The 26,616-nt window shown below is 46.0% G+C and overlaps 3 protein-coding genes across 14 annotated transcripts in view; 2 read left to right on the top strand and 1 right to left on the bottom strand.

Annotated features, from left to right (window-relative positions):
* Positions 1–9,791, top strand: part of LOC135245030 (mitogen-activated protein kinase kinase kinase kinase 3-like) — an 82,738-nt gene extending 72,947 nt beyond the window's left edge. For all 10 annotated transcript variants that reach the window (XM_064317807.1, XM_064317853.1, XM_064317799.1 and 7 more), the window contains 12 exons: positions 497–581; positions 1,286–1,365; positions 1,453–1,513; positions 2,384–2,501; positions 2,617–2,675; positions 3,256–3,359; positions 3,788–3,959; positions 5,653–5,721; positions 6,196–6,288; positions 7,184–7,254; positions 7,572–7,627; positions 8,125–9,791. In XM_064317807.1, coding sequence (XP_064173877.1) covers positions 497–581; positions 1,286–1,365; positions 1,453–1,513; positions 2,384–2,501; positions 2,617–2,675; positions 3,256–3,359; positions 3,788–3,959; positions 5,653–5,721; positions 6,196–6,288; positions 7,184–7,254; positions 7,572–7,627; positions 8,125–8,212 — 1,056 coding nt within the window. In that variant the 3' untranslated portion in view covers positions 8,213–9,791. The remainder of the gene's footprint in view (positions 1–496; positions 582–1,285; positions 1,366–1,452; positions 1,514–2,383; positions 2,502–2,616; positions 2,676–3,255; positions 3,360–3,787; positions 3,960–5,652; positions 5,722–6,195; positions 6,289–7,183; positions 7,255–7,571; positions 7,628–8,124) is intronic.
* Positions 8,999–15,252, bottom strand: LOC135245077 (retinol dehydrogenase 13-like). 2 transcript variants are annotated; one of them, XM_064317878.1, is made up of 7 exons: positions 15,091–15,252; positions 14,311–14,429; positions 13,275–13,430; positions 12,690–12,794; positions 11,951–12,163; positions 11,651–11,752; positions 8,999–10,820 (listed from the first exon to the last, which is right to left on the bottom strand). In XM_064317878.1, exons 1-7 carry the CDS (start codon positions 15,153–15,155, stop codon positions 10,519–10,521), a joined length of 1,062 nt encoding a protein of 353 aa, XP_064173948.1. In that variant the 5' UTR covers positions 15,156–15,252; the 3' UTR covers positions 8,999–10,518. The 2 variants fall into 2 exon arrangements, with proteins under 2 accessions (XP_064173948.1, XP_064173959.1); XM_064317889.1 differs by lacking the exon at positions 14,311–14,429 and having other exon boundaries at positions 15,091–15,229.
* Positions 15,253–16,476: 1,224 nt separating this feature from the next.
* Positions 16,477–26,616, top strand: part of LOC135245017 (son of sevenless homolog 1-like) — a 45,440-nt gene continuing 35,300 nt past the window's right edge. The window contains exon 1 of one of the 2 annotated variants that reach the window (XM_064317782.1): positions 16,477–17,476. In XM_064317782.1, the coding sequence (XP_064173852.1) occupies positions 17,390–17,476 (87 nt within the window). In that variant the 5' untranslated portion in view covers positions 16,477–17,389. The remainder of the gene's footprint in view (positions 17,477–26,616) is intronic. The other variant, XM_064317773.1, reaches the window with a different exon arrangement.

The raw sequence follows: 26,616 nt of genomic DNA, 5'->3' as shown, positions 1-26,616 counted from the left end.
TGTTCAGTAAAGAACATTCTAATCACATATTTGTAATCTTGTGCCTTAAGGGGTTAAAGGGTGATAATCTGCCTTCGATCCTGGTTTCAGTTAACTTCATTCACAGTAAACAACGCTTGTCAATACTGCTGTAAAAAAAATGAAATGCTTTTATGTTGCTGTTTGGTTTTGTTTTCACATGCCTGCTGTACTGTTATTTTGTGACTGATGGGAGAGCAAAATTTTCCACTCTACCCTGTCAGATAAGAAGAGAATTTTCCACTCTACCCTGTCAGATAATAAGGGAATTTTCCACTCTACCCTGTCAGATAAGAGGGAATTTTTTTCTCTACCCTATCTGGGAATGTGAGAGTGTTTTAGGTAGAAAATCCATTTGTAAGAGCTGAACTGGGGTGGACTGGTCACATGAAACTGAAGAGGAACCGGGATAACAGAGCTGGCATCTGCTTTCCTGGCAGATATTTTAATAACACTCCTGCCTCTCTGTCCCTAACAGATGGGCGCTTGCTTCTCAAAGGTCTTCAACGGCTGTCCCTTAAAAATCCACTGCGCCACCTCCTGGATAAACCCGGACACGCGAGGTATTCTTCCCGCGCTCGGAATGTGTCCCGCTAGAAATGTGGAAGCGTTCTGAACTTCAGCACCGGGCACCAGTGCTCCAGTTCAGTCCAGGCAGATCAAGAACTCAAGTTGCAATTCAGTTCATGGAGATCTGGAAAAAAAAAGAAAACATTGTTGAGCATTACGGCCGTTTTCCAGTCTCTGAAATGAATTTTGATTCATTTATTGAATTGAGTGAGTTTAAATGTAACTGACCTCCAAAGCTGTGACTCAGAACAGGATCAGTCAGAAGGTAAATATAAAGTCCAGCTTGTAATGAGGGTCCTCCTCCAGATTCATTTTCACTTCAGTACAGAAATAAGCTTTGCAAGGCTTGCTTACTTAATTTCTTTTTCATATACGATGTTTGATATCTGCTGTTTGATAACTGGTGTTTGATATCATGTTTGATATCGTGCATATTTCACATAATGGTGGTTAAAGGGTGAGGCTGGTAATCTGCTGGCTGTAGCTAGGATTTCAGAAGCAAAATCTTTGTTCAGTAACTGAAGTCTGTGCCAAACTGGACCAGAATGAAAACAGCTACAGCATTAACCAATGGCACTGTATTCACAATAGCCCTCCATGCTTATTGAAAGGGTTTGATGGACATGTCAGTCAGAATTTGATCTGTCACCACACCTGGTTCTTAACGTGCTTTTATTTTGAATTATTATTTTTTTAGACCAGTATTTGATATTTGGCGCGGAGGAGGGCATATACACCTTAAACCTGAACGAGCTGCACGAGACCTCCATGGAGCAGGTGCGTAACCCCGGTAATGGACGCACGTCTGAAAAAGCAGCCTTTATTTGGGCCCGACCGTGTGACCATTTCCTCTCTCCCCCTCAGCTCTTCCCTCGAAGGTGCACGTGGCTGTACGTGATGAACAACTGCCTGCTCTCCATATCCGGTGAGCCGAGCTTCAGACCCTCTTAAACGTTGCATCAATGCAGTTCAGACCCTCTCAAACGCTGCACTGATGCAGTTCAGACCCTCTCAAATGCTGCATTGATGCAGTTCAGACCCTCTCAAACGCTGCATCGATGCAGTTCAGACCATCTCAAACGCTGCATCGATGCAGTTCAGACCCTCTCAAACGCTGCATTGATGCAGTTCAGACCCTCTCAAACGCTGCATCGATGCAGTTCAGACCCTCTCAAACGCTGCATCGATGCAGTTCAGACCCTCTCAAACGCTGCATTGATGCAGTTCAGACCCTCTCAAACGCTGCATTGATGCAGTTCAGACCCTCTCAACCGCTGCATTGATGCAGTTCAGACCCTCTCAAATGCTGCATTGATGCAGTTCAGACCCTCTCAAACGCTGCATTGATGCAGTTCAGACCCTCTCAAACGCTGCATCGATGCAGTTCAGACCCTCTCAAACGCTGCATCGATGCAGTTCAGACCCTCTCAAACGCTGCATCGATGCAGTTCAGACCCTCTCAAACGCTGCATCGATGCAGTTCAGACCCTCTCAAACGCTGCATCGATGCAGTTCAGACCCTCTCAAACGCTCGATTGATTTACTGCTTCCCTCGCTGCGGGAAAGAGGAAGTTCTCCCGCTTGAGACGGATTTTGTGCGTTCAGCGGTGAGACGGTTCTCCGGGCTGCGAGGGACATGGCCTTGATCAGTCATGATTATCTGGGACGTGAACTGAAGCGCTGCATTTCTTAATCATGGCTTCATTGTTTCTGTGTGTGTGTGTGTGTGTGTGTGTGTGTGTGTGTGTGCGCATGTACATGCGTGCATTTGTGCGTGTGTGTCTTCCCCCCACAGGAAAAGCATCACAGCTCTACTCACACAACCTAGCGGGTCTGTTCGAATACGCACGACAAATGCAGAAGCTGCCTGTCGCCATACCGACCCACAGACTTCCCGACAAGATCATTCCCAGGTTAGCGTGACCGATATTCTAATTTCATTGTAATTTCATTGTAACGTGAACATGCCTATTTTGTTACAGCTACAAAAGTTAACTGATCGGCTGAGTCTGATTTCTGTGGTTACAGGAAGTTTGCAGTATCCAATAAAATTCCAGATACAAAGGGATGCCAGAAGTGTTGTGTAGGTGAGTGTTCTATGAACAGGTGTGATTGACGCTACCATGACGACCTTACACAGGTGGGTGTAGGTGGGGTACATTTTTAAGCTAGGCTACGTTTTAATAAGGGGTGCCACTCACTAAGTCTGGGGACTGCTGTTCCAAAGCTGCTCTAGGTTCTGTTGTCATGGTTTCTGTTCTGTTCTGCTGCCGCCACCTCCCGCAAAGCCATGTGGCGTATTTCACGTCGCTATGGAGACAGTCCTGTCTCTCCAGCGTGTTCTGAAAGCGGTGAAGTAAAAGAAAAAAAGAAATAGCCACATATCCCCCCCCCCACACACACACACACACACACACAAACACACGCGCGCACACACACACACAGACACACACACACACACACACAAACACACGCGCGCACACACACACACACACGCACAGCGTCACTCTGCTGAGTTATATTTAGAGAGACAGGCTCATATGCATTCCGGGGGGTTTGACGAGCCTGGCGGACTGTGATTGGCTGGCGCCGTTGACGGTGATTAACGGCCTGCTTTTACAGTGATTGACAGACTTCCCCCCCCCCCCCCGTGTCTCTCTGCCCCAGTGCGGAACCCGTACACGGGTCATAAGTACCTGTGCGGCGCGTTCCAGTCCAGCGTGGTGCTGCTCGAGTGGGTGGAGCCCATGCAGAAGTTCATGCTCATCAAGGTAAGGCTGTCAGACGGTCCACGGAACAGCGGTCGTTGGACAGATATTCCTGTCAGCACTGAAAGCTGAAGTTTCCCACCAGTATTAGTAAATCCAGTGTATGTCATATTCGGTAGTAGTTTTTCATTGACTTTATTTGTTTAGATTTGAGATGCTTGAACCTGGGCATTGAGCACAGAAAGCGTTAATCTGAAATGGTTGAAGACATGCATATAAATACCCCAAAATTAATCATTTTTTTTTAAATGTATTTATTTATTTATTTTTACTTTGCCTTCTATTACTCTCAAATCCAAATTGCAGGAGTGCGCTGCAAAAAAAAATAATTCACACTTGATTTGGCTGTCCCAGTTTTAATGGAGGGTGCTGTATTTTGCATTGAGAGATGAGTATTGAATGGGACCTGACTGTCCGACCCCCCTCCCCAGAACATAGACTTCCCTCTGCCGTGCCCCCTGGAGGTGTTTGAGATGCTGGTGGTCCCGGAGCACCAGTACCCTCTCATCTGCATGGCCGTCAGCAAGGGCACCGAAACCAACCAGGTGGTCCGCTTCGATACCGTCAACCCCAACTCCGCCTGCTCCTGGTTCACAGAGTCAGGTAGGGTTCACCCAGCCTGGGAGCCTGGCACGTGATACGCTAGCGTAGCTAAGTACCTGCTGGGTCTGGGAATGTGTTAGCATAGCTAAGTACCTACTGGGTCGGGAATGTGTTAGCATAGCCAAGTACCTGCTGAGTCTGGGAATGTGTTAGCGTAGCTAAGTACCTGCTGGGTCGGGGAATGTGTTAGCGTAGCTAAGTACCTGCTGGGTCGGGGAATGTGTTAGCATAGCTAAGTACCTGCTGCGTCGGGGAATGTGTTAGCATAGCCAAGTACCTGCTGGGTCTGGGAATGTGTTAGCGTAGTTAAGTACCTACTGGGTCTGGGAATGTGTTAGCATAGCTAAGTACCTGCTGGGTCGGGGAATGTGTTAGCATAGCTAAGTACCTGCTGGGTCAGGGAATGTGCTAGCGTAGCTAAGTACCTGCTGGGTCGGGGAATGTGCTAGCATAGCTAAGTACCTGCTGGGTCGGGGAATGTGCTAGCATTGCTAAGTACCTGCTGGGTATGGGAATGTGTTAGCATAGCTAAGTACCTTCTGGGTCTGGGTATGTGCTAGCATTGCTAAGACCTGCTGAGTACACTGGGTTCAGTCTTAACAGTTTTTTTCTGTTAAGCCATGAGAGCCGTTACTTCTCAATAACAAGAAATATGATCGGCCATTCTCGGACTTGCAAGAAGAGTATGTCGTTTTGTTTATTTTTAAGTTGCTTTATTTTTGATGCAGTGAGCCGCTAAGTAGAAAAGGCTACTTGCAGACCTCTGACATCACTGCTAGCTCAGTATCGGTACGGTTAATCGCCGGGGGGGCAGAGCGAAGGTTTCAGTCAGGGCGCTCGCTGTAGCATTAGTGCCGCTCTGGCAGTGCATTGTGGGAACATGGCTCTGAAACGCACCTGCGGGCTACAATCTGGAATCTTTTACATGTCTTTTTTCTTCTTCTTTAAAAAAAAAAAAAAAAATCCAGGCTTGAGAAGCGCTGTCATAATGACAGCGTTTTAACGGGGCGATGGGGTGTGTAACGACGGGGGCCCCCTGTAGAGATAATAGAGAGGAGCCCGCCCGCCTGCCAGACGTTAGCGAACGACGCGAAAATCGCACACTGATGTAAGCCCAATGAAATATGTATGAGGAGGGGGCGGGAAAAAATCAGCGTTGCCAGTCTTCTCCAGCATACGATGGGTCTAGTCCCAGAAGAAGCTGCATTAAACAGCTTTCTCCCCCCCCCCCCCCCAAGTGCCCTTTTCAGAAGAGCGGACGGTCCGAGATCTGCAGTAATCTCCCTTAGCTTAGCGCACACCTAGGCAGTTCTGCCCCAGTAGGGAAAAGAACAGCCTTGTCTAACGCTCACGGCTGTCAACATGTTCGAGGAAGAGGCCACGATTTAAAAATTGCCTTAAACTAGCTAGAATGTTGAAGTTCCCCAGTGTTTCACCGACCCTTAGTAATCTACCATCAACTACACCGCGCCTAGGCCAAATACATAATCAAAATATATTTTAGATGCCGGTAATATTTTACAAAGTTCCTGCAGGTGAGTTTTTCCACCAAACGTGCTGCTGAAAAATGTACAATCTTACAAAAGAATTTTGGTTTGAAAATGCATGTGTTGTTCAGCAGATGCCAGTAACCTGCAGGAATTTCATCATTTTCATCATGACTCCTGCTGTATGTCTTGTGCTTCTCTCTTAGATGCACCACAGACCTGTGTCATCCATGTCACCCAACTGGAGAAGGACACCATCTTGGTCTGCCTCGACCGTGAGTCTTGTCTTCAGGAGATCATTATTATTTTATTGGGAAAAACGGAATTCAGCACCTGGTTTATCTCCCTGTATGTGCTAAAACAAATTATTCAAACAATAGAAGTTAACAATTCAAAGACAAATTCACATAAAATGTAACTTTTATAACAATATGAAACTTTCCGAAGAGGTAATATCAGATTCCAATAATGTGTAACCCATGCCAAGGTCAGAAATTCACCATTTATGGTTTAATTTATGTCTCTCATTGTGGCTGAACTGAGCCAAGCATCTGGATTTGAATGAGGAGATTGATGGACATGCGGTGCTGAGGTTCGTTGTTATGGGATACCTGGGCTCAGGGTCGCCATCTTTCCCCTAGGCTGCAGGGAGGCACTCGGTACTTCATGGATTTCATAGATTCGGACCACAGTGTTGTTATTTTCTGTTCTGAGGTCCTGATCTCCTCTTCTCGTTTTCTCCTCTCCAGGGTGCATTAAGATCGTGAATTTGCAGGGCAGGTTAAAGTCCAGCAAGAAGCTGTCGGCCGAGCTCACCTTCAACTTCCAGATCGAGTCGATAGGTGAGTTGCCATGTACTTAAACCCAGGCCTGCAGTGGGATCCAATCTGATTGGTTCTGCCAAGTTTGAGCAGCAAGTTTGGGCCATTATGAGCAGCCTGGTCAGGTTCATTGCGCTGTAAGGTTATGAACAGCCTGGTCAGGCTCATAGAACTGTAAGATTATGAGCAGCCTGGTCAGGCTCATGGTAGTCTAAGGTTATGAGCAGCCTGGTGCTACGTTCTGAGCGCTATCCCACAGTGCTGCTACGTCTATGAGCACCATGCGAAAGCTGAAGCCTGTAAATAATTAAGCTGATGTGAAATGTAAGCAGTATAGGTAGCTCTGGCTAAAGCTGTCTCCAAAGCAAATTAGCAGTGACGTGTAATCATTGCTAAATCAGTTTAGAACAGTCTGCCCGACCAGGGCTGTGGCCCCGCGACCTTTGACCCATAGACTTCACCTCTTAATGGAATTTTCTGAAAACTTTGTTCCAATTCACAGTCACGACTGTAACTCATTTAGTCACCTGTCAGGTTCTCTTGTTCCCACCAGATTGCTGAATTAATCTGCCTTTTTCTTCTGTAATGAACTCATTTTCGTTTTTTTACGCTGTAAAGACCCCGCGTGTGCGACAAGCATTTTCATTTCAGGGGCGAAGATTGTTTTCTGGCAGCGGGGATTTAATTTAATCAGTGCACTTCTCGCTCTGTTCCTTTTTGCTGAAATTTGAGTGTGATTGGCGTGGAACAAAATGACCTTTTTTTATTTGTGTGTGTGTGTGTGCGCGCGCCTGTATGTTGGGGAAGGGGGAGTTGTGAAAACAGCGGTCTTGCAGAGAGGTAATATCTTTGTATCAAGGTGTGGCCTTTTCCTTTCAAAAGAAATAGCCATGTGAAAAGGTTGTTTCTCTTGTAGTGTGTCTCCAGGACAGTGTGTTGGCCTTCTGGAGGCACGGAATGCAGGGGCGGAGCTTCAAGTCCAATGAGGTACGTGTGCGGCCTGGTGGTTCTGCATAACCTTCCAAACCTTTACATCTGTCTCTTAAGGTAGTCTCCCCTAAAATCTGAAGCTGTAGTTTTCTAAATATTCTTTATTGACCAAATTTGCTGAGTCCATTTGTGTATCTTGTTCCAGAAATGCAGCCATTGATCATGTATCTTGTTCCAGAGATGCCGCTGTTAATCGTGTAGCTTGTTCCAGAGATGTGGCTGTTAACCTTATATCTTGTTCCAGAGATGTGGCTGTTGACCTTATATCTTGTTCCAGAGATGTGGCTGTTGATCGTGTCTTTATACTCCCGCAGATCACGCAAGAGATTTCTGATAACACAAGAATTTTCCGGCTCTTGGGATCAGACAGGTGAGTGAGCTTACAGTAGGAGTGGAGCTTTTTCACACAAGCTTTGCTCACAAGCTCATATCTAATTGCGATTAGAGTACCAAAAAGCATGACTTAAAAACAGTCAAAAACCATTTATTTGATTGTGAAAAGACCCTTGCTTCCAGAGAGAATAATAATGCAACATTACTTACTGAAGACTCATTGAAGATGTGAAGCATCTTTGAGCTGAGTGTTGCTACACATCATCTTTACCAGAACATTGCTGCCACCCGGTGGCAATATAAATGAATTGCATGGGGAAGTGCATTTCATTGTTTCGGGCTTTGAGTTCTCAAAATGTAATAGATGCTGTACGCACTCTCTGTGCATCTTAATGTCAGATGTCGGTAAACTAACAGGTTGTCTGTTGGTTGACTTGTAGAACAGGTGTACTGTAGGACCCCCCCCCCCCCCCCTCACAGGTAGGCGGACTGGTGGTGGGGGGCACGTTTGCGAATGATTATGTCACTTTTCAGAGTGGTGGTACTGGAGAGCAGGCCAACGGACAATCCCACAGCGCATAGCAACCTCTACATCCTGGCGGGACACGAGAACAGTTACTGAGCGCAAAGCATTCTGGGATTGCGTCGGGCCAGAGAACACGCCTCCTGCTCTGCTTCGGACACACCTCTTCATCATGGGAGTGACATGGGACTTGTCAGTTTTGTTTTGTTTTTTTTTGTTTTTTTAAATAATTTTTTTTATTTATTGTGGCATGTTAAAGAAAGGCTTTTCTTTTTTTAATATATATATTTTTAAAAAGTGTTGCCACCACTTAGTATCTTACGCTACCACACAAGTGCTTAATAGACTTATATTTAATTGTTGTAAATATTAATGTAGTATTTTTTTGACGCGAGCAGATTTGAAGTTGTACACTAAAGACTGGTAATGTAGATATCTGTGCATATATGCTGTACAGTTATCCAGGCTGTATAGGTGTAAAGGTGCGGTGTGTGGCGTAAATAGATGGGGTACTACTTTAAAAGGGCTCCTCTTCCCAGGTCATGTTCGGGGGTACCACCGTACAGGTACCCCGAAAAAGTAATCCCGGAAGAAGTGCCCGTCCTATTAACACTGACGTTTTTATTTTCGGATTTCAATGGAGAGATTTATTCCTTCAGATATGGAGCCCTGGGCTTCTTTTTATAATACAGAAATTTCAAATCTCTGTTGTCCACCCATTTTAAAATGCCTATGTTTTATAATTATGTGGCATACACTGGTTTTTGAACCTTTGCACAAAACAGCTGATGAGTTTTTATAGAAGCAATGATGTATGTATCTGTGTATATGTGTGTACAGAGAGAGCATGTACGCGCATATATGGGTATATGTACCAGACCTGGGTCAAATACTTTTCTGTGCTCTATTGATCTTGCCTGGTGTAATTGAGCCTGCCACAATATGGCAAGAAGGCGGGGTTTGCACTTTTTGAGAGTATTTCATTGGTTCCATACACCAGACAAGATCAGTAAAGCGTAGAAAAGTATTTGAATCCAAAACAAATGCGTATTTGACCCAGGTCTGATAAGTACGTGTGCACATGCATTGCATCGCTGTTTGAGTATACACATCGATATGCGTTCTGTGCTAAATGCTGTGACTGGAGTTCTGTCGCTCCGGTTTACAAAAACACACAGCAGTCTTGTTGTTACTGACATGAAGTGAGATGAAACTGTGCTTACGAAGCTGAAAAATAACACACTATTCCAAACGAGCTATAACCGTAGATCCGTTGTCCAGTGGTACTATTGAATAACACTTGTCTTAACTATGGTAGTACTTTCTCGGTGTCGGCCATAACGTCGGCAGTTGGATATTCAAACCTAAGAAGAACATTCCCTTGCTTACACGATCTTACTTTTGCTTTTAAAACGTTATGCCAAAATTTTTTTCGTGTTCCGTTAAGTAATGGCCAAAATAATTTGGGTGTCTACCTCGTGCAATGATGAAAAAGGCACCAGCAGTTTCTGCCGGTGAATAAAGAGTTTCCCTTTCCTCCACTGTAGAATTCTTCCATTGGGTTTTTTCCCTGAACTAAAAAAAAGAAAACATTTCTTTTCATTATTTCAGCATTATAACATTTTCATATTGCAAAGCGTAATGTATATACTGTAAAATAAAAAATCTGTTGGTTTTACATACAGTATTACTGCCTGCTTTCCTTTGAAAGTGTGGGGTCACTGAAACATCAGCGCGGAGAAGACAGCCACACAAAACCGAGATAATGACACAAACAGATGCATATTCCATACGCTTTCATATATTTGACAAGCATTATTTACATATTTAGCAGAAGGCACAAATTGAAAAGGGCAGTTTAACAAACCAAGATCAACAACCGTTTCCAATACGCAAAAGGTACCAATTATTTGGAAGCTTGTTATCCATCGTAGATTAACTGTGTTCTACAAGTAAGCTCAAACCTTTCCATTCAGGCAAGGCCTTGCTTGGTATGCGGTGTCATTTCCATTATAAGAGCCAAACCTGAAGAAAAAGCAAGCTTTCCTCCATTTTATCGAGGCCCACGATTTCATACTCTGAGCTCCAGGGTAGCTTTAGCCAGCGTATTATAATCGGTCAGTGGTTGAGTCAGCTTGAATCGACAGGCTCCACCTGTACCTCCCGCCTGCACAAGATCTGTCCGATTTGTCAGAAGTAGCTGACCACTGGTCTGGCATAGCACATCCACGGAGGCTGGGTGGACCTACTCCCTCGCATTAGAGCATCAATCTGGTCATACAGTTATGAGCAGCCAAGTCAGACTCATAAGGTTATGAACCTGATAAGTGAGGCTAATATTTTTATAACTCCATACTGTTCTGGCACTTTCCCAGGCATTTCTCTGTTCAGTCCTGGGGTGGAGTTCAGGCCTGCTGGGGGACTGTCGGGAGAGGCGCGGGGTGGTGTTTTTGGGGAGGGGGCGTGGCCTGGCGCGCGGTCTCCTCGGTGGGCGTGGCCTCTGTCCGCTCCAGCTCCACCAGCGTCGCGCTGACCTCCCACAGCCTGCGGGCGGCGTCCTCGTCCAGCGCCCGCGGCGCCGCCTCCTTCTCCCGCAGGACGTCGTAGTAACGCCCCGACACGCCCTCCAGCTCCTCCGCCACCGCCAGGAACACGCTGGGCTGCGCCCCCTGCTGGGGAGTCTTCACCAGCAGGGAGAAGAATGGGTCTGGGGGGGAGGGGGGGGCAGAAGCAGAGGCTGTTGGGAAGGTTCTTCTGCTTTCATCAGGAAGTGCCCAAAACACCTCATATGGAGGCACAAGGCCTGGGTGAGTCTTTAAGCACATATACGCATGTACACACACACACGCAAACAGATTTTGCACTCTGGCAGTTGATAGGAGGACAGAACGTTAAGCAATAAAGCCAAATACTATTGGCCCCCAGAGACATTTAGGATCTTAATGTATTTTCTGCTTAATCGGGGAAAAAAGCACATCTTGGCACAGCAGATCTCCAGACTGCATCATAAAGGCAGTGCGTTTGGTGCACTCAACATGAACAGACAGAACAGACTGGACTCGCTACCATAGCTACGGTCAGTGATCCCCGGTGAGAGAACATTAAGGTCAGGTAGAGCCGCTGCAATGTCATGTGATTTTGAGACTAACCTGGTGCCTTCCCTCTGTTATAGGAAATGAGGGGGGGGGTGAATGCAACAAGGTATCTAATAACAGCATAAGTTTAGCTATTACTGTTATTCTCCATTTCAAAGAGAGATCTGCAGTCCGCTCCTTCCTTTTTGACCAAAACAAACTGTAGTATAATGGGGAGAAAATGTGGACTTTAACTCAGAGGTTGCAGGTTTTATTCCCAGGTGGGTCACTGTCGTTGTTCCCTCAAGCATGGTGGCTTGACCTGAATAGTTCTAGTAAATATCCAGATGTATAAATTGATTATATGTAAACAAAGTAAGCTATGTACTGTACGTCTGTAAATGCCTAAATGTACAGCATGCATGTTTGTGTGCATTCGGTGTAGTCCAGGTGGAGGTCTTACTGAGGACTGAGCTGGAGAATGCGGACTTGTGTAAGCCTGTGTGTCTCCCCAATTCTGTAGCCACCACCCCGGGGTGCAGCGCGTTCACCGTCACCCCAGAACCTGTAACAGTTGCAGAATTGCAGTTGAGGGAAACTCTCCCCTTGCCGCCATTTCATTTTAGTCCCAACAGAGAAATACGTTGTAGAAACAAAAGGGTTTTTTGAGACCCTTCAGATACTTCAATAAAATGAAATGAGACAGGAAATGACAGATACTCAGTGATCTCATGCTGATTTGGGGACAAAATGGCTGACTTGCCTTGCAGCCTGTTGGCCAGTTCCCTGGTGAACAGCACATTGGCCAGTTTGCTCTGGCAGTAGGCCTGCTTGGTGTCGTACTTCTTCCTCTCCCAGTTGAGGTCGTTGAAGTCCATCTCGCCCATGATGTGCGCCAGCGAGGACAGGTTTATGACCCGGCTGGGGGCGGAGCTCTTCAGCTTCTCCAGCAGCAGGTTCGTCAACAGGAAGTGGCCTTGGCACGGGACAGTGACTGTGCTAAAAACGCTCCAATCCCAACCTCACACCACAGATTCTGTATAGGCACCAGATGGTCAACTCTGTTTTCTTAACACACTGAAAGTTCTGTCTGTACTGTTGTAGCTGAAAAAATATTTAATTTTGATGCATCTCCTGAAAATTAATTAAAGGGCGGATAGACCTAGTTCAATTCCGTGAGAATGAACATTCTGTACTGCAATATAGCAACTGTAAACCGCTCACATGGGTACATTCGATTCTTTTTTTTAGAGGAACCAATAATTCCATTCTGTTCCCATCCAAATTATTGCGAGAAAGTTTGTACTTTCTTCAGGCAAGACAAACAAAATTATTTAAATTATGAATTCTCACTAATGAACAGTGTATGATACCTCTCAGGGAACAAGATTACTTTAATGAATGTGTTAAATACAAATACGTTGTAGGTTTGAGATGTGTGCTGCTTATATTTTTCAGCAATGGTTCTTTTACATGATGGAGAAAAAGCTGAGTTGGCTTACCCAAGTGGTTCACCCCAAACTGCATTTCAAAGCCATCCTCAGTCTTCCAGTTTGGACACCTCATTACCCCTGCGTTGTTTATCAGTATATCCACATGCTCTTCCTCTGAAACAAAGCACATCTCTGTCAAACCTCTACGCAATGATCCACGTTCAACAGCAACGCATTACAGCCCCCAAACGGGAAAGACTGCAGTCCTTATCACTACACATTGCAAATGGCGGTTGGCTAATAAAACAGCCAATTATTACAATCACTCGATTAGCCAATTAGCCATTAGCAATTAGCCTACAGCCACCACCCAGGTATTTGGTGCGCTCCATCTCAAGCACACCTGATACAATGAATGAAGCCCTCAATTACTTCTGGTGTGCTTCAGGTTGAAAACGGTAACACCTGGAAGCAGCTGGGGGACACAAAGGCAGCCTTCAGTAGTCTGTGAGCGTACTAAGGGTATACATTTTTAAGAGCAGAAGTTGGTATGAAATCCAGAAACGGATAAGACCCTCCTGATTTAGCCCACTCAGGACAGGCAGACTGGTAGAGCCGTTGTGTTTAGCTGTCTGACTGAAACGGATTTCTTACCCTGGTTGATCCTGTCTGCGAATTCGCGGATGGACTTGATGGAGGCCAGGTCAATATGGCGGGCGTGCACGTGGCTGTTCAGCGTCTGTCCGCGGATCTCCCTGGCGGCCGCCTCGCACTTCACCATGTCCCGACATCCCATAATAATCCTTCCCCCTTTTCCAGAAATAAGTGTGGAGATGGTCATGGAGCCAGGGGAGCAGGGCGGCAACAGTAACATCTTTAAAGACGAGCTCATCCTTCTCAGTGCATGCGTACAAGAAGTGAATAAAATAATGGAAACAATGCACCAAGAGTGAAGGGCTCTGCTGGTTCTTTAATGCTGGCACAGTGCATTTTCCTGGCATGGTTTGGGTGCACTCATACCCTTAAAGGCACGGCTGGTGTGCATTACTACTTTTGGGTACTGAGGGTGCTCATCTATTTTTCCCATATTAAAGCATTTCTTTCGCACAGTGATGCCACCGCATTTGAACTGATGGGAAATGGGAAATTCAGGAATGACGCCTGAAACTGCGTCTTCCGCTTCCACCAGCTCAGGGTGAGCTTATTGACTTTCTGGTGGAAGAGTGGTGAGATGTCCCTCCTGTAGAATTACACACGCTGGCACTCTATGATGGTGAACGCATGTGGTGATGGTCATGTCTAGCAGCCTGTTAAATTATTTAAGATTGGTGTCTCCATTTTTAAGTTCACAGACCTCATACACAAATTGCAACATGTTTTGTTTGTGCTAAAGTGCTCATTTTGTGCTAAGACACTGCCTTTAATCACATACCTGGATTTCTCCCAATCTCTTTTCCATTATCATTAAGAACCACACACTGCATTATAAAATTGAGGATGTAATCATCCTCAATGTCATGAAGTTTTGGAAAGTGCTGGACTAAGTCTAAACTAAACCTGTAGAATAAAATAATTAAAATCACAGCTCCTGAATTAGCCTCTAAGTGAACTAGCCGTGTCAGTATGCATTACAGTGAGCATGTTAGCATGCTAACAGGAGTGCTAACAGCAAGCCTCTTTTATTCTTTACCTCTCTTGGCCAGTTCCCTAGCAGTCTCTTTTCCTAATCCTGTATTTGCGCCGGTGATGACAACAGTCTTCCCTTTGATCTTGGCTTTACTTGGACAAGTGCCACCAGTAACGTAATCCCTTCAGGGACAAAAAAAAATAATTAAGAGAAATTAAATAATGCAATTATGAGTGTAGTTAACAGTGAAATATGACAGATGCGTTTCCCTTTATTTTCATCAACAGTGGCCAGATAGCTCACTCGCAATAAGATGACTAAACTGAACTGTAATGTAGCTAAACTGCCGAAAAAATGGTTGTTCTCCAATCACTGTGCAGTGACAGGTTCTTCCAGCAATTCAACCACATAATCCCCAACGCCACTTAAAAATGAATCACATCACCAAACAAAGAGCGTTACAGGTAGATCTCCCCAGGTGACTAAATCTCTCACTGACTGCCAAGCTTTCCAAGCTCTCGCCCATCAAAATGATAGTCTGCTTTCTGACTATGGACATTCATCACTTAAAAATGCGCAACTGGGCTGTCATACTGTTTACGAAAACAGTGCCGTTTCAGTCTCTCGCAATTCAACAAGTGTACAGTAAAGAGGTAGCTAAATGTGGACCGACTAAACGTAGATCGGGCACGTTATAGTTAGCTTTACCTTGGCCAACGGCAAATTGGAATTTTGTCCAAACGTGACCGACCAAAAGTGACCTGCTGCAGACGTGCGGCCGGTAAATATATAGCTACCATAACCAGCCAGGTATTTACCCCAAAAACTGTAACATTAACTTACTTTAACAGAACACCACATCCAACTACTGTCCCCACCACCGATACAGGCAGTATATATTTATTCATTATGTTCGGAGTAGGAAAGCAAATGTCATATGAAGCGGCTTCCAGGTTATACAAAATAAATTTGCTCGTGTGTTTCCTCTCATGCAAGGTCGCTTCCGCTGATTGGTACGCAAACCAGCTGGTGTCCGCCAGCCTCAGAACATCTAACCAATCATAACATCAGAGTTGTATGGACGCAACAAAGTTCCCCACTTGAAAGATGGGAGTTGAAGTTCATCGCTTGCAAAAATTCCGCGCTGTTTGTTTCACTATATTTTGGTTAGCGACTAGCTAAACGCAGCTTAAGTTGCATGAAATTGTCTGAATGCATGAATTCATCTCGTTTACACTTCGTATACATTCTGTCATGTGGGGAAGACAGAGTACATTTGGAACACCTTTATATGAATAGATATGTGGATTTCAGAATTAAATGAGTGCTGGTCTCTGTCAGCGCTTGCTGGCCTGATTTTGGTGCTTTGTGACTGTGAGTACAATTGTAGCTCTATGTTTTATCTCTACCCAGCTAACCACTTTGGACATTTGCTCGATTTCACAAAAAGATAGCATCTTGACATGTCAGAAAAGATGCCTTTTTATAGATGACACATCAGTGATCATAACTAGTTTAATTTTATGGTCACATAAGCATAAGAATCTATCCAAAAGCAAAGTTAGGTAAGAACAGATTTTCTCTCATATCTTTGGAGCTAAAGTCATAAATCTTTCAAATTGCCCACGTAGAAAGAGGATGATACTACACATGTACAGAGCTAACATGACAGTTCAAGTTTATAATACAAAGAAGATATTTAGCATGTTACATCTGTACTACTGTTACAACTGTACGTAGTCTCTCCCCTATATCGATGTGGCCACTTCCATGTTCAACTGCATGTGCCTGGTTATCCTTGGATAGCACACCTGTATTAAAATGCATAATATCTACAAGTCAGAGATTCCAATAAATCCAAAAAGTAAAGAATGCTGTTTATTTAATGGATAACCTCACGGTATGTTAATTGTTATGGGTAAAGCAAATAATATATTTAACAGAACGGTTATAGAGTAAACATAATCACCCAAAGATTCGCTAATTAATTGGAGACAGAAACCGCAAAAATATCTACCAGTCAAAACTTAATCTGTATGATTAAATTGGTCCAAATTCTACCCGCATCTCATAAAGCGCACATATTAGGCCAATCAGTGCGACTCCGCGTAGCTGGCGGTGCTGTTCGTAGATCACTGCTGTTGCAATGCTTGATTTCTCAGGGATGTATTACTCGGGTCTGTGACCCTTTCAGTCTCGTTCCCATTCCGTGTGGGGGGAGGGCGCGAGCTGAGGCGACGCAGAAGACGTTCACTGCGCATGCTCGCTTCTTGTTCCAGCAACAACTGTATTCGAGCCATAACAATCGCCAGAATTCAATCACTTTGGCGAAAGATACCGACATTAAAGGGGGCATCGTGCGTGGAATCGGGCTATGTGACCCCCCTAGTGAAGCATACTTACCATAAGGCACGATTCTGGGGATGGTACTGATAACTTTAAATTCATGGAGGATAACAAGGTGAGCCTCCCTCTCTTCCTACCGGACAGATTCGATGAAAATGGGCGATTATGTGCAGAACAGGGGCTTTTCCCCAAAAACAACTAAAGACGGAATGCTTCAGCAAGACGACTGAAAAGGAGCAGCACATTTCCAAGTACTCGGCGATGACATGTTTCACCTCGTCCTGTGTGTGTTTGGCTAGCTAGCTAGCAACAACCAGCCTATTACAGAAAACTAACACCCGATTGAGAAGGGATCGATTGCCTTTTGGCTAACGTTAGCTGGCAAGCTAGCTCGCTTTTGTCTGTTTTATTATTTGGTAGCTAACGTCAACATTACAACTTCTTCTTTAAATCCATCTATTGCGCAAGCCTCGGCACAGTTACCGTCACCAGAAGCCTGCCGCTGCCTGAGGTGGAGGACAGCTAGCTTGGCTAACTGTTTTCAGCATCTGTAGCGCTGGCTAGCTGCTGCCGTACCGATGAGATGAGCGTCTTGCAAGGGGCAATCCGCGGAGCGCTATTCTGACTCAACTCCGACACCTGGACAGCTCGTTTTTATTTTTGTGGACACGGAGCACACTACTCTGTTCTTTTTTTCGACGAGCTTCTCGCTCCTCTATGCCTCATTGTTTGATGTAAGGGACGAAGAGATAGAAGACGGCAAGCATTGCTTCCCAGAATAGAGCAGCAGCCAGCCATGCAAGCGCCGCCGCTCCAGTACGACTTCTACAGCGAGGAAAACGCATCGAAATGGCGGGGGCTGCTGGTGCCTTCTTTGAACAAGGTAAGATACTACCATGGTGGTGTATTATGGGGTCAGTGTAACATACCCCATGCTTTATTCAGTTTAGCCTATGCCAATAGATTGCTGTTTCCAGCAGCATTTTGGAGGGGGAGGGATGGAAGGGGCGTCACGCCCTGGTGGTGGTGATGTTTAGCCAGCCTGCTAGCTCAGCGGTGACAAATCATTTCTGATGTCACGATGGATTCAAAAGCAGCAATTGCTGATGCTGGCGGTGTCCGGCTAACAGGCTAGTTAGCCTGGTGATTTAGCAAGGTGGCTAACGTTAAGCAGTTTGCGGGAGTGGTCTGGCAAAGCAACGAGTATAAACACGGTGTTTATCAGACAGATGTCACTGCTATGATTCCCCGCCTCGGTTGCTGATGTTGACGAGGAATCTCACCCGTGGCCCTGTGTGCTAAACCAGACTAGACAATATGTGCTAAGAGAATCGGAGCGGGTGTTCAGTGCAGTGCAGTGTTGTTGTTGTTGTTCGCTCTTTACTCGAACTGACGCACTGCTCCAGGATTTCTCAGTTTGAACTCCGCTATCGTAAGCATGGCACAAGTCAACCACATCCACCACCCTGTTATAAAAGGCTGCAGATCTGGCCTGACGAGCTACACCATGACAGCAGCACATTTGCGACACATTTCCATGCACCGCGTAGCCTGGTCCAGAGCAACACGCAGCAGTTATTCGTCCAGGCAAATCAAATAGCTACGTTACAGTAGATATACGTTGCATGGAAATATTGACCTGCAAGCGCTAGGTCGAAGGAGGTACCGGCTTAACCCAAGAAATGCAAGGATTATTTGGTTGTGTTTGTTTACTTGTGTTATTTATCCAATGTGAGTATTTAGTCATAGCCGTTACAGCAACTCTACAATTCGACTGTTGGAATTAGCCAAATTAAAAACGCAAGCTAACACAATCGTGTCTGCTGGTTTAACCATATAAATTCAGTATGGTTTAGAATTGAAAACAGACATTTCTTGCAGAGCTTTCATTAAGTGGCGAGGACAAAATTCCGGGGTGAAATCTGATTCTTTGAGCAAGAAAAAAAAAAACATTTGGACGCCAGACCTGTTTCAAATAAGTAGGCTTTTCCAACTGTCACTTTAGCTGAAGTCTGGATGGTGGGAAGTCACAATTACAGAACATCAGAGGGTCTTTTGAGTCTGACGGAGGGATACATAGCTTTTTATATCTGCATCAGTTTTACAGGCTGTTGATCGTGGTCTGTGCATGTTATGCAAAACATGTCTCGCAATTTCCTCATTGGGGTCCTCTCCATTGTGGAAGGTTATCCGCAGCACTGGGGATATCACGCAGCACAGAACGCGAGTAAATAAAGCGTAATTCATCACTAATGCACAATACGGCAATCTCCTGTACAGGAGCCAGGCCGTCGGCAAAGCTTCTGATGTCTGATGTAATGCTTCAGGTTTGCAGTGTATTGCACTTTCTTTGCTTACCTCTAATGTGTGTGTGTATGTGTGTGTGTGTGTGTGCGCATGTGGGCAGGGTGATAGGCCACTCTTAAGCGACTGAAAGTAAAGCACTAATTGTTGTTCAAATAAGATTATGCTACCAGGAATCAAAGCCCTGATAATGTGATACTGTATCTGCAGAAAAAGTGGTTCTCTTTCTAATGCAGTTATTCCTCATCCTGTGCACTCTTCACAGGGTGGTTATTATACAAAAAAAAAAACAACAAAAATAGTCTGTTCTTTATGAATGAAACCCCTTCCTCTTGGATTAAAAATATGGCCTGATGTGACTGTACAATTGCATATGGACACTGCATGGATTTAGTCTTTCTGCTCCATTTTAAATAACAAAAGACCTGAGGGAATCCAGATAATATGGCCTTGTTGTCCTAAAATGATTCCCAAGATTCTGAGAGTGAAAAACTGGCCAATGGGAACAGGGGTGGACTGTGATGCAGTCTTAGGGGGGAAAAATAGCACCACAGACTGTGTAGACTAACAAGATGGTCCACCCCTGCATCTCTTTCTCTCTCAAATTCAGTTGTATTTTTATGTTGTCATCTCTTCCAAGGGAGTTGTTCAGGTTAATATGGGGTGACAGTGTGTCATAGAGGCCACGCAGATTAACGTGAGGTCCAGAGGACAAGCAATTTTCAGTCAGAAGTAGCTTGAGTTTTTGGAATTAGTCTCACCTGAAGGCTTCATGTTATATACCCAGGTGAGGCACAGCTTCTGTGCTGGTGCTGAACCTGGTTGGCATTCGTGTTCAAATTTCTTAAGAATGTCCCAAATGGAATGCACAACATTAGCCACTTTCAGTAAAGGTGTCTCCTGAAAAATAATATAATTTTATGCTTTATTCTTTTTCCAAAAGATGCCTAAATATCTCACCGCGGCCCATTTTCCATTTTTCAAAGGAATAATGATTTTGATTGAATGTTTAACACGAGCGTGGGCCCGACAGACTGAGCTGCTGCTTCGATTTTGCGCGAGTTTGACAAAAGCACAAGGCCTCATGGAACCGAAGCGCGGCAATATCAATTCGGGTTTGACGCCGGACAGGAATGCCGAAACCTGCCGCGATACGCAGGTGGGGGGTGGGGTGGGGGGGGGGATGCGCGCTTGCCGTTCGAATGCGACGCTCTGCGAAGGCTGCGGAGTCGCGGCGGCGGCGGCGCTGCGTCCGCTGCAGTTGTTCCGTCGGTGGGGAGAGAACGAGGCCGTCCTCTCGTTAAAACAATATGGGGTTGCGTTGCGCTAATGGCCGGCGACCGCACGCTCCACTGGCCGCTTCTCAAGAGGAAGAGCATCTGAAACAGGGCCGAGCTGGGAAGGACCGCTTACTGCCAGAGCCGCCTCTTCTCCTTCTCCTTCTCCTTCTCCTCCTCCTCCTCCTCCTCCTCCTCCTCCTCGCCCGAGACGTACTGAAAGCGGGCTGCTATTTATACCGCGAGCCGAATTATCTAATAAGAAAAGCGTGTGACGGAGCGGTCTCCGGCCGAGCGGGGCCAGCGCCAGCGCGCTCGCGGAGTTGTGCGGAGATGGGTTCGGTTTCTTAGTAACCGAATTTTTGGGAGCAGCGCTTCCCCGCGTTCGCACCTGGCCCTCCCTGACTTCACCCTCTCCGTCGGAAAGAACTGGTCACCAGCGCGAGCCAGGGAGAGGGAGAGGGAGAGAGACTGAGAAAGAACGATACCCAGAGAGAGAAAGAGACCCAGAGACAGAGACCGAGAAAGAGTTTGAGAGAGAAAGAAACCGAGAGAGAGACTGAGACTGATAGAGGGAGAGAAAGAGACTGAAAGAGACTGTTAGAAAAAGGAAAGAGATTAATATGAATGGCTCAGCCTCTTTCAGGGTCTGCTGTCCCAGATTAAAATGGAGAAGGTGTCAATTTTTCTGTTTGTGGACTGTTCACTGTTTCTAGAGTGTATGCATGCTCTTTAAAAAAAACATAGCAAATTGGCGGGCCAGAGCTCTCAAGCCTTAGACAGGGAGGGAGTATGTTTGATATGGGGCTCAGTGGTATGTTTGATAGGTTGGGCTCAGGTATAAGTCAGGGTCGGCTGTGTTCCTCAGGTGGGTCTTTTAGTCCAGTTGCAGGCAGTCTCCACATTGATATTGTTGTGTGAACACCTCTGTTTTGCACTCGGCCTTACCCAGAGCGACTTGCACAGTCTTGCACAGTCACAGCATTTTTTTTTGCATAGTATCCATTTATATAGCTGAGTGTGTTTTGCCAGCAGGGATGTACACACTGCGGTGGCTGATGTCAACAAGGAGTTTAGTTTTCTCCACAACGTGTCATTTTAACGTCTTTCAGTTTGTACAAACTGACCAAAGCTTGTTTCCGTGGCAAGTGCATTGGCTGCTTAGGGCAGCTAGGGGATGGCCTCCGGACTGGTGGTGTGGTGACCCACCAAACGTGGCCTGCTGCAGAGGTACTGTCAACTTTTAGAATTATTCACATGGATCAGAACTTCTGCCCGTACCTGGGTCTGAATCTCCACAGCATCACTTCTCCTCCCGCTACAGAATAATAAATAATAACTCTGTGTATTACTGGCTCCGCCTCCACACTAGCTCTGCCCCTTCCACCTCTGACTGTCCAAAGCCTTGCTCAAAAATATCAGGGCACACTAGTGGTTAGACTCGAAACCTCCCTTTTCCTGATTGGAGGCCGGCTTCTCAATCCCCTCTTTCTGTGTTGGCAAGACCCCCTCGCCCGATATCTTGGGAGGAGGATGATGGTCCCCTATGTACCAGCGTGTTCTCTTATTCCAGATCTCGGTATGTTCGCAGTTTGATCTGCACAATGCAAGGGAATGGCTAGCCTTTTCTCCCACGGTCATGTGATGTGCCCGTGACCACGTGACTCTTAGGCCTCAGTGTTTGTTTTTTTTGACATTTGATTGGTGTGGCCAGCTCATCGAAACCAGAATTACCCAGAAAACCCTGACCGTGCTTGCTCTGTGCCGAAATTAACTTGTGTTTGCTGATGCCGCTTTTTTTTTTTTTTTCAAAGACAGTGTTACAAGAAACGTGAAGTGAGATTTGGGTTTGACGCGTTGCACTGCAGCGCCATTCTGATCTCCACTTTCTTTTTCAAATTCGGAAACACTTTTCACTTTCTAAATGACATAGCAAGGCTAAACTGGTATTTCCGTCAACCCCTGTTGTCTTGTGAGTGACAGAAAATGCTGCGTAACACTGTTGACCCTTTGATAGGATTAATCTGAACGGTTAATATTTGTAGAATCACCTCCGCCTGTATTGTGTGGTAGTGGACATTGCATAGTGATGCTATCTCACCTGGTTTCCAGTTGGATGAGTTGGAACTGGGCCCTTTAATTCACTTTGTCTCTCCATTTGAGGAACGCTGAAGCTAAAAGATAACAGTAATTAGCACCACCGTTGAACAGCGTTGCAGCTAGCAGAAAACTCCTTCATTTTCTCCACCCTACGACCATCGATAATTAATTCGCACCACCTTTAAATGATTCTGCAGCTAAGGATAACTCGTTAATTTAGCACCACCCTTAAATTATTCTTAAGCTAATGAGAACTGATTAATTTGCACCACCTTGTAATAATACTGCTGCTAAGGATAAATCATTAATTTGCACCACCCTGTAATAATTCTGTTGCTAAGGATATCTCATTAATTGGCACCACCCTTGTTAAAATGTAAATTGAGGATGAGAGGCATTTCTCCTTTTCGTTAAAAGCCCAAATTGTGACGCGCAGTGATCTGTGTGTGGTTAGGGTACACACCGGGGTGGAGCTCTAATTTCAGTTCACAAGCAGAGTGTGCGGACTGCAGTTTCAGGAGGGCCACACTGTTTTTTTGGGGTGGCCACTGATCTGTACCCCCAGATCGACTCTCCGCCAGCAGCGTGGAATCCATCCCCGGGGGGTAGGAGTCTGCTCTTATCGAGGGTCCCCTGTATCTCCGCGTCCGCGACGGGCGAAGGACGAAGCGGAAACGTGCGTTCTGAGGCCCGCTAGCACGGCGCGTTGACGCACAGCCCCGAGCCGCCAGCCGCCTGGTAAATGTTTAATCTGTGGAGACGGTGAAGGAAGGGCAGGCGCTCACGTGACTGGACCTGTTTCCCCATCGCTCTGGGCCTTAGGCACCTCCAGAGAACGCCTGTTTAAAATTTTTTTCAAAAAACGAGCAACAGCAAAAACCAAAACGTGCGTTTGGAGGGAGAATATGGAGCCAGGCGGTCTTTTCTAGGAGGAAAGTGTCGGACATCTCTGTTAGTTGGGTTCGTGAGCATTTTGCATCTGTAGTTCTCTCTCGCTCTTTTTCTCTCTTGTTCTAAAAAAGAAAACTCAGAGCCGGGCTTGGAGAGGCAGGGTGATTAATGTGAAATGCATTACGCTCGAAACGGGAAGCTCTCTACACGAGAAGAGGGAGGAGGCGGGGGGGGACAGAAAAAAGTCCACCCTCTGCCGTCACGGCAACCAAGTGCCGTCATTTGGCTGTATTTAGAATAAAGTTTGATTTGGGTGTCGCTGTCATGGTGAAGTGGGTAAAATTAGACCCACCCACAGAGTGCAGTTGGATGTTTCCCTCTTTGGTATGGGAATTTCCATTCGTCCAGGCCCCCCCCCCCCACACCTCATGCAAAGTGCTTCTCCATCCTTAATAAAACTACAGGAGCCATTTTTTAAACATCAATTCCCAGAATGCCATGTGTGTGTATGGGTGACCTCTAAGACTGCCGTTAGCGACCTTGCACTCTGCTAGCTTTTTGGGGTTCCGAACACAGCCCCCGCTCTACTCCTCATGCTTACCCTAGGGTCCTGAAGGGTCTTAGAATGCCCACCTCCGAGGCTCTGTGTCCCTGCAGCTGTTCTCCTGAGAAACAGAATCTCCCTCATAGTCATGACATGGCCTTTTGGGTGATTACAGCTGTTATGACACTGTCCCAATATTTGTCAATTCAGTCATGACATGGCTTCATTTCTCAGGTGATTACAGCTGTCATGACACTTTCCTGATATGATTTAGTAATGACATGGCCTCTCTTTCAGGTATCCTGGAGTCTCCTTGTCCAGTCACTGCATAACACTACAGGAGCATGTTCAGTGGCCTTGAAACACTCTTAACCCCAAACACAAATTTTCTCTTATCTGTAACAGTCTGTTTCTGACTTTTTGTCTTTTTTACATCCTTTCTTTTCCCTTTCTCCATTGTGGGAAGGAGCTTGCCTGCTTGTAGTGTTGGCCTAATTTGTACATTATGGGAGAGAAAGAGCAAGAGAGAGAGAGAGCATGGGCGAGAGGGCCAGAGGGAGAGAGAGTAGGAGAGAGGGAGACAGACAGCGGGAGCGTGCGAGAGAAAGAGAGAGTGGCAGAGGTGGGCCGTGTCTGGGCCTGTCTCTCTCATACTTCTAGTCTCCCGCTGAGTTCTCGGAGCCCCCCCCCCGTCCCCCCCCCCCTCAGGAGACCCACGGCGCAGCCTGCACCTCAGACAGCGGCCGAGCCCGGCGGCACGGCAACAGTAATTACACGCCGCCATTTGCATATCTTAAATGTCAGATAAACCGTCTGTACTGGAGCTGAGCTGAGCGCCGCTTCCAGGTGAGACACCGAAGAAGAGCCCTGATATCTGAGGGGTGGAGGCTAGGGCTGGGGGCGGGGTTTTGTTATGTCAGTCTTTAGTGAGTGGGCGTTTCCCATGCTGGGACTGCTTATTGCAGTTCTGGTAATGGAGGTGTTTTATGGTCTTTGACCCAGTCACCACAATACACAGTTACATGTGGGCATTTAGCTTATGCAGGACGTCCAGTCAGGTATCCAGAGTCACACACACACACACACAACACAGCAGAACACAACTCCGCACAGAACTGCCTCCAGCCACACAGAACTGCTACTCGGCACCAGACGTATTAAGAATAATGGTAATGATAACAGTTGATTGTGCTTATAGAGCACCGTTGATCATGATCTCATTGACTTTACAGTGAATCTGGTGTGTGTGTGTGTGTGTGTGTGGGGGGGGAGGGGGGGCTTGCCTCTACCACCACCGCTGATGTACTACACTAATGCAGCACCACCACAACTCCGTCCCGTGAATTCCCCAAATGGGGTTGCTGTTCAAGAGAGCTCACGAGCCACGGACGGTATGCAAGAAACAGGGTCCAAACACCCCCTTCTGACCGACCCCCCCCCCACCCATCCTCCAGGCTTCCCCCCCCCCACACCCCAGTGTTAGAACACAGCTCAAGCTGAGTCAACAAGCCTCAAAGTGGCTCTGAAGACTTCAAACAGCCAGATGGCAGGACCAGCCTTTCCCATGTTCCAGAACGTTCCAGAATGAATAATTCAAAGGGGAACACGCCCCTCTGCTCCTTATTGATTTTGGCATTAACTTCTTTGGCTTCTTTAAAAAAAGGAAAAAGGTAAAATATGGCTGGAATTTGCTGGCACTGAGAATTAATATTGGGCTCCAGGAACCTGTGTATATATTTTTTTCTGCTGTGTCTGGGCCTGCGGTGGAGGGGGCTGGTGTGCTGATCCCAGTCGTGACTAAACAAACCAGGACCGTAAGAAAGCAAAGGCCAAGACCCCTGCAGGGTCGTCTTCATTTCTACTGTCCATGTTCTGTTACAACAGTAAAAAAATAGTTCACTCCCCTCCCAGCCCCCAGTTAATAAGGGCAGAATTTAAAAGTTTGTGACGTTAACCTTCACAAATTGAAAAATCATTCTGATCTCCACTATTTGAGTCTTTAACAGCAATAGTAGCCTAAACAGTGGATGCTAAGCGATCGCTGGCAGACTCTTCAGAATCTACGGAGCGTGATACTGTGTGAAAGTGTTCATTCTGGGAACCTTGAGCTCAGTGGCCTTTCACATAACCCTGACCTCATCCGTTCATTTCTGTGCAGTCATTTTGAAGGGAGGAGCCCAGATGTATCATGTGTTTTAAATGGTCAGTAACCCTTCACACACTTATACTGGTGACTAAAGGGTTACAGGGTTGAAATGCGTAGGTGTGCTGCTCGGCGTAGGACCACACTGTTAAAGTTAAGTTCTCAGTGTTTTCCGCAACACCGCGGTGTGTGTACATGAAACACACACACGCAGCGTGAGGGCCAGTGGGAGACTCCCGTCTGCTGTTGGGTGCGGTGACATCACGGTGCATCTTGCACATTGCAGCAGTGTTTATGTGTGTTCTGGAGAGCGGTATTGTACGTGAGTTTTAAATTATGCAATTGGCAAAATTCCGGTGTATTGTGTGTTGGTGTAGGTTGGGTTTGTAGTGTAGGGCAAAGGTGAACCAGATAGGAAAGTGTAGTAAGGATGAAAAGTTTTCTTTTTTTTTGACTTGGCAAATGGATTTGACAAACTACAGGGTTCTCTTTCTCTCTCTCTCTCTCTCTCTCTCTCTCACACACACACACACACACACACACACAAAGTTACATATACGTGTGTGATGTAGTCGTTATTTCAGGAGTTTAACCTACTGTATTATATACAATTTTTGACAATAAAATATGGCAATAACCCTGTAATTCTGAGCTTGCAGTTGTTGTTGGTTCTCTTTAATTACAGTAGACCGCCTCCTATTGCATACCATAGAGTTCAGGGGTTTACTCTCTCAGTGACAGGTTTTAGATCTCTGCTTTTGAGC

This window comes from Anguilla rostrata, chromosome 2 (assembly GCF_018555375.3).
Source record: "Anguilla rostrata isolate EN2019 chromosome 2, ASM1855537v3, whole genome shotgun sequence".
NCBI lineage: Eukaryota > Metazoa > Chordata > Actinopteri > Anguilliformes > Anguillidae > Anguilla > Anguilla rostrata.
The sequence above is the reverse complement of the archived record's forward strand: the minus strand, read 5'-3'. Positions and strand labels throughout refer to the sequence as shown.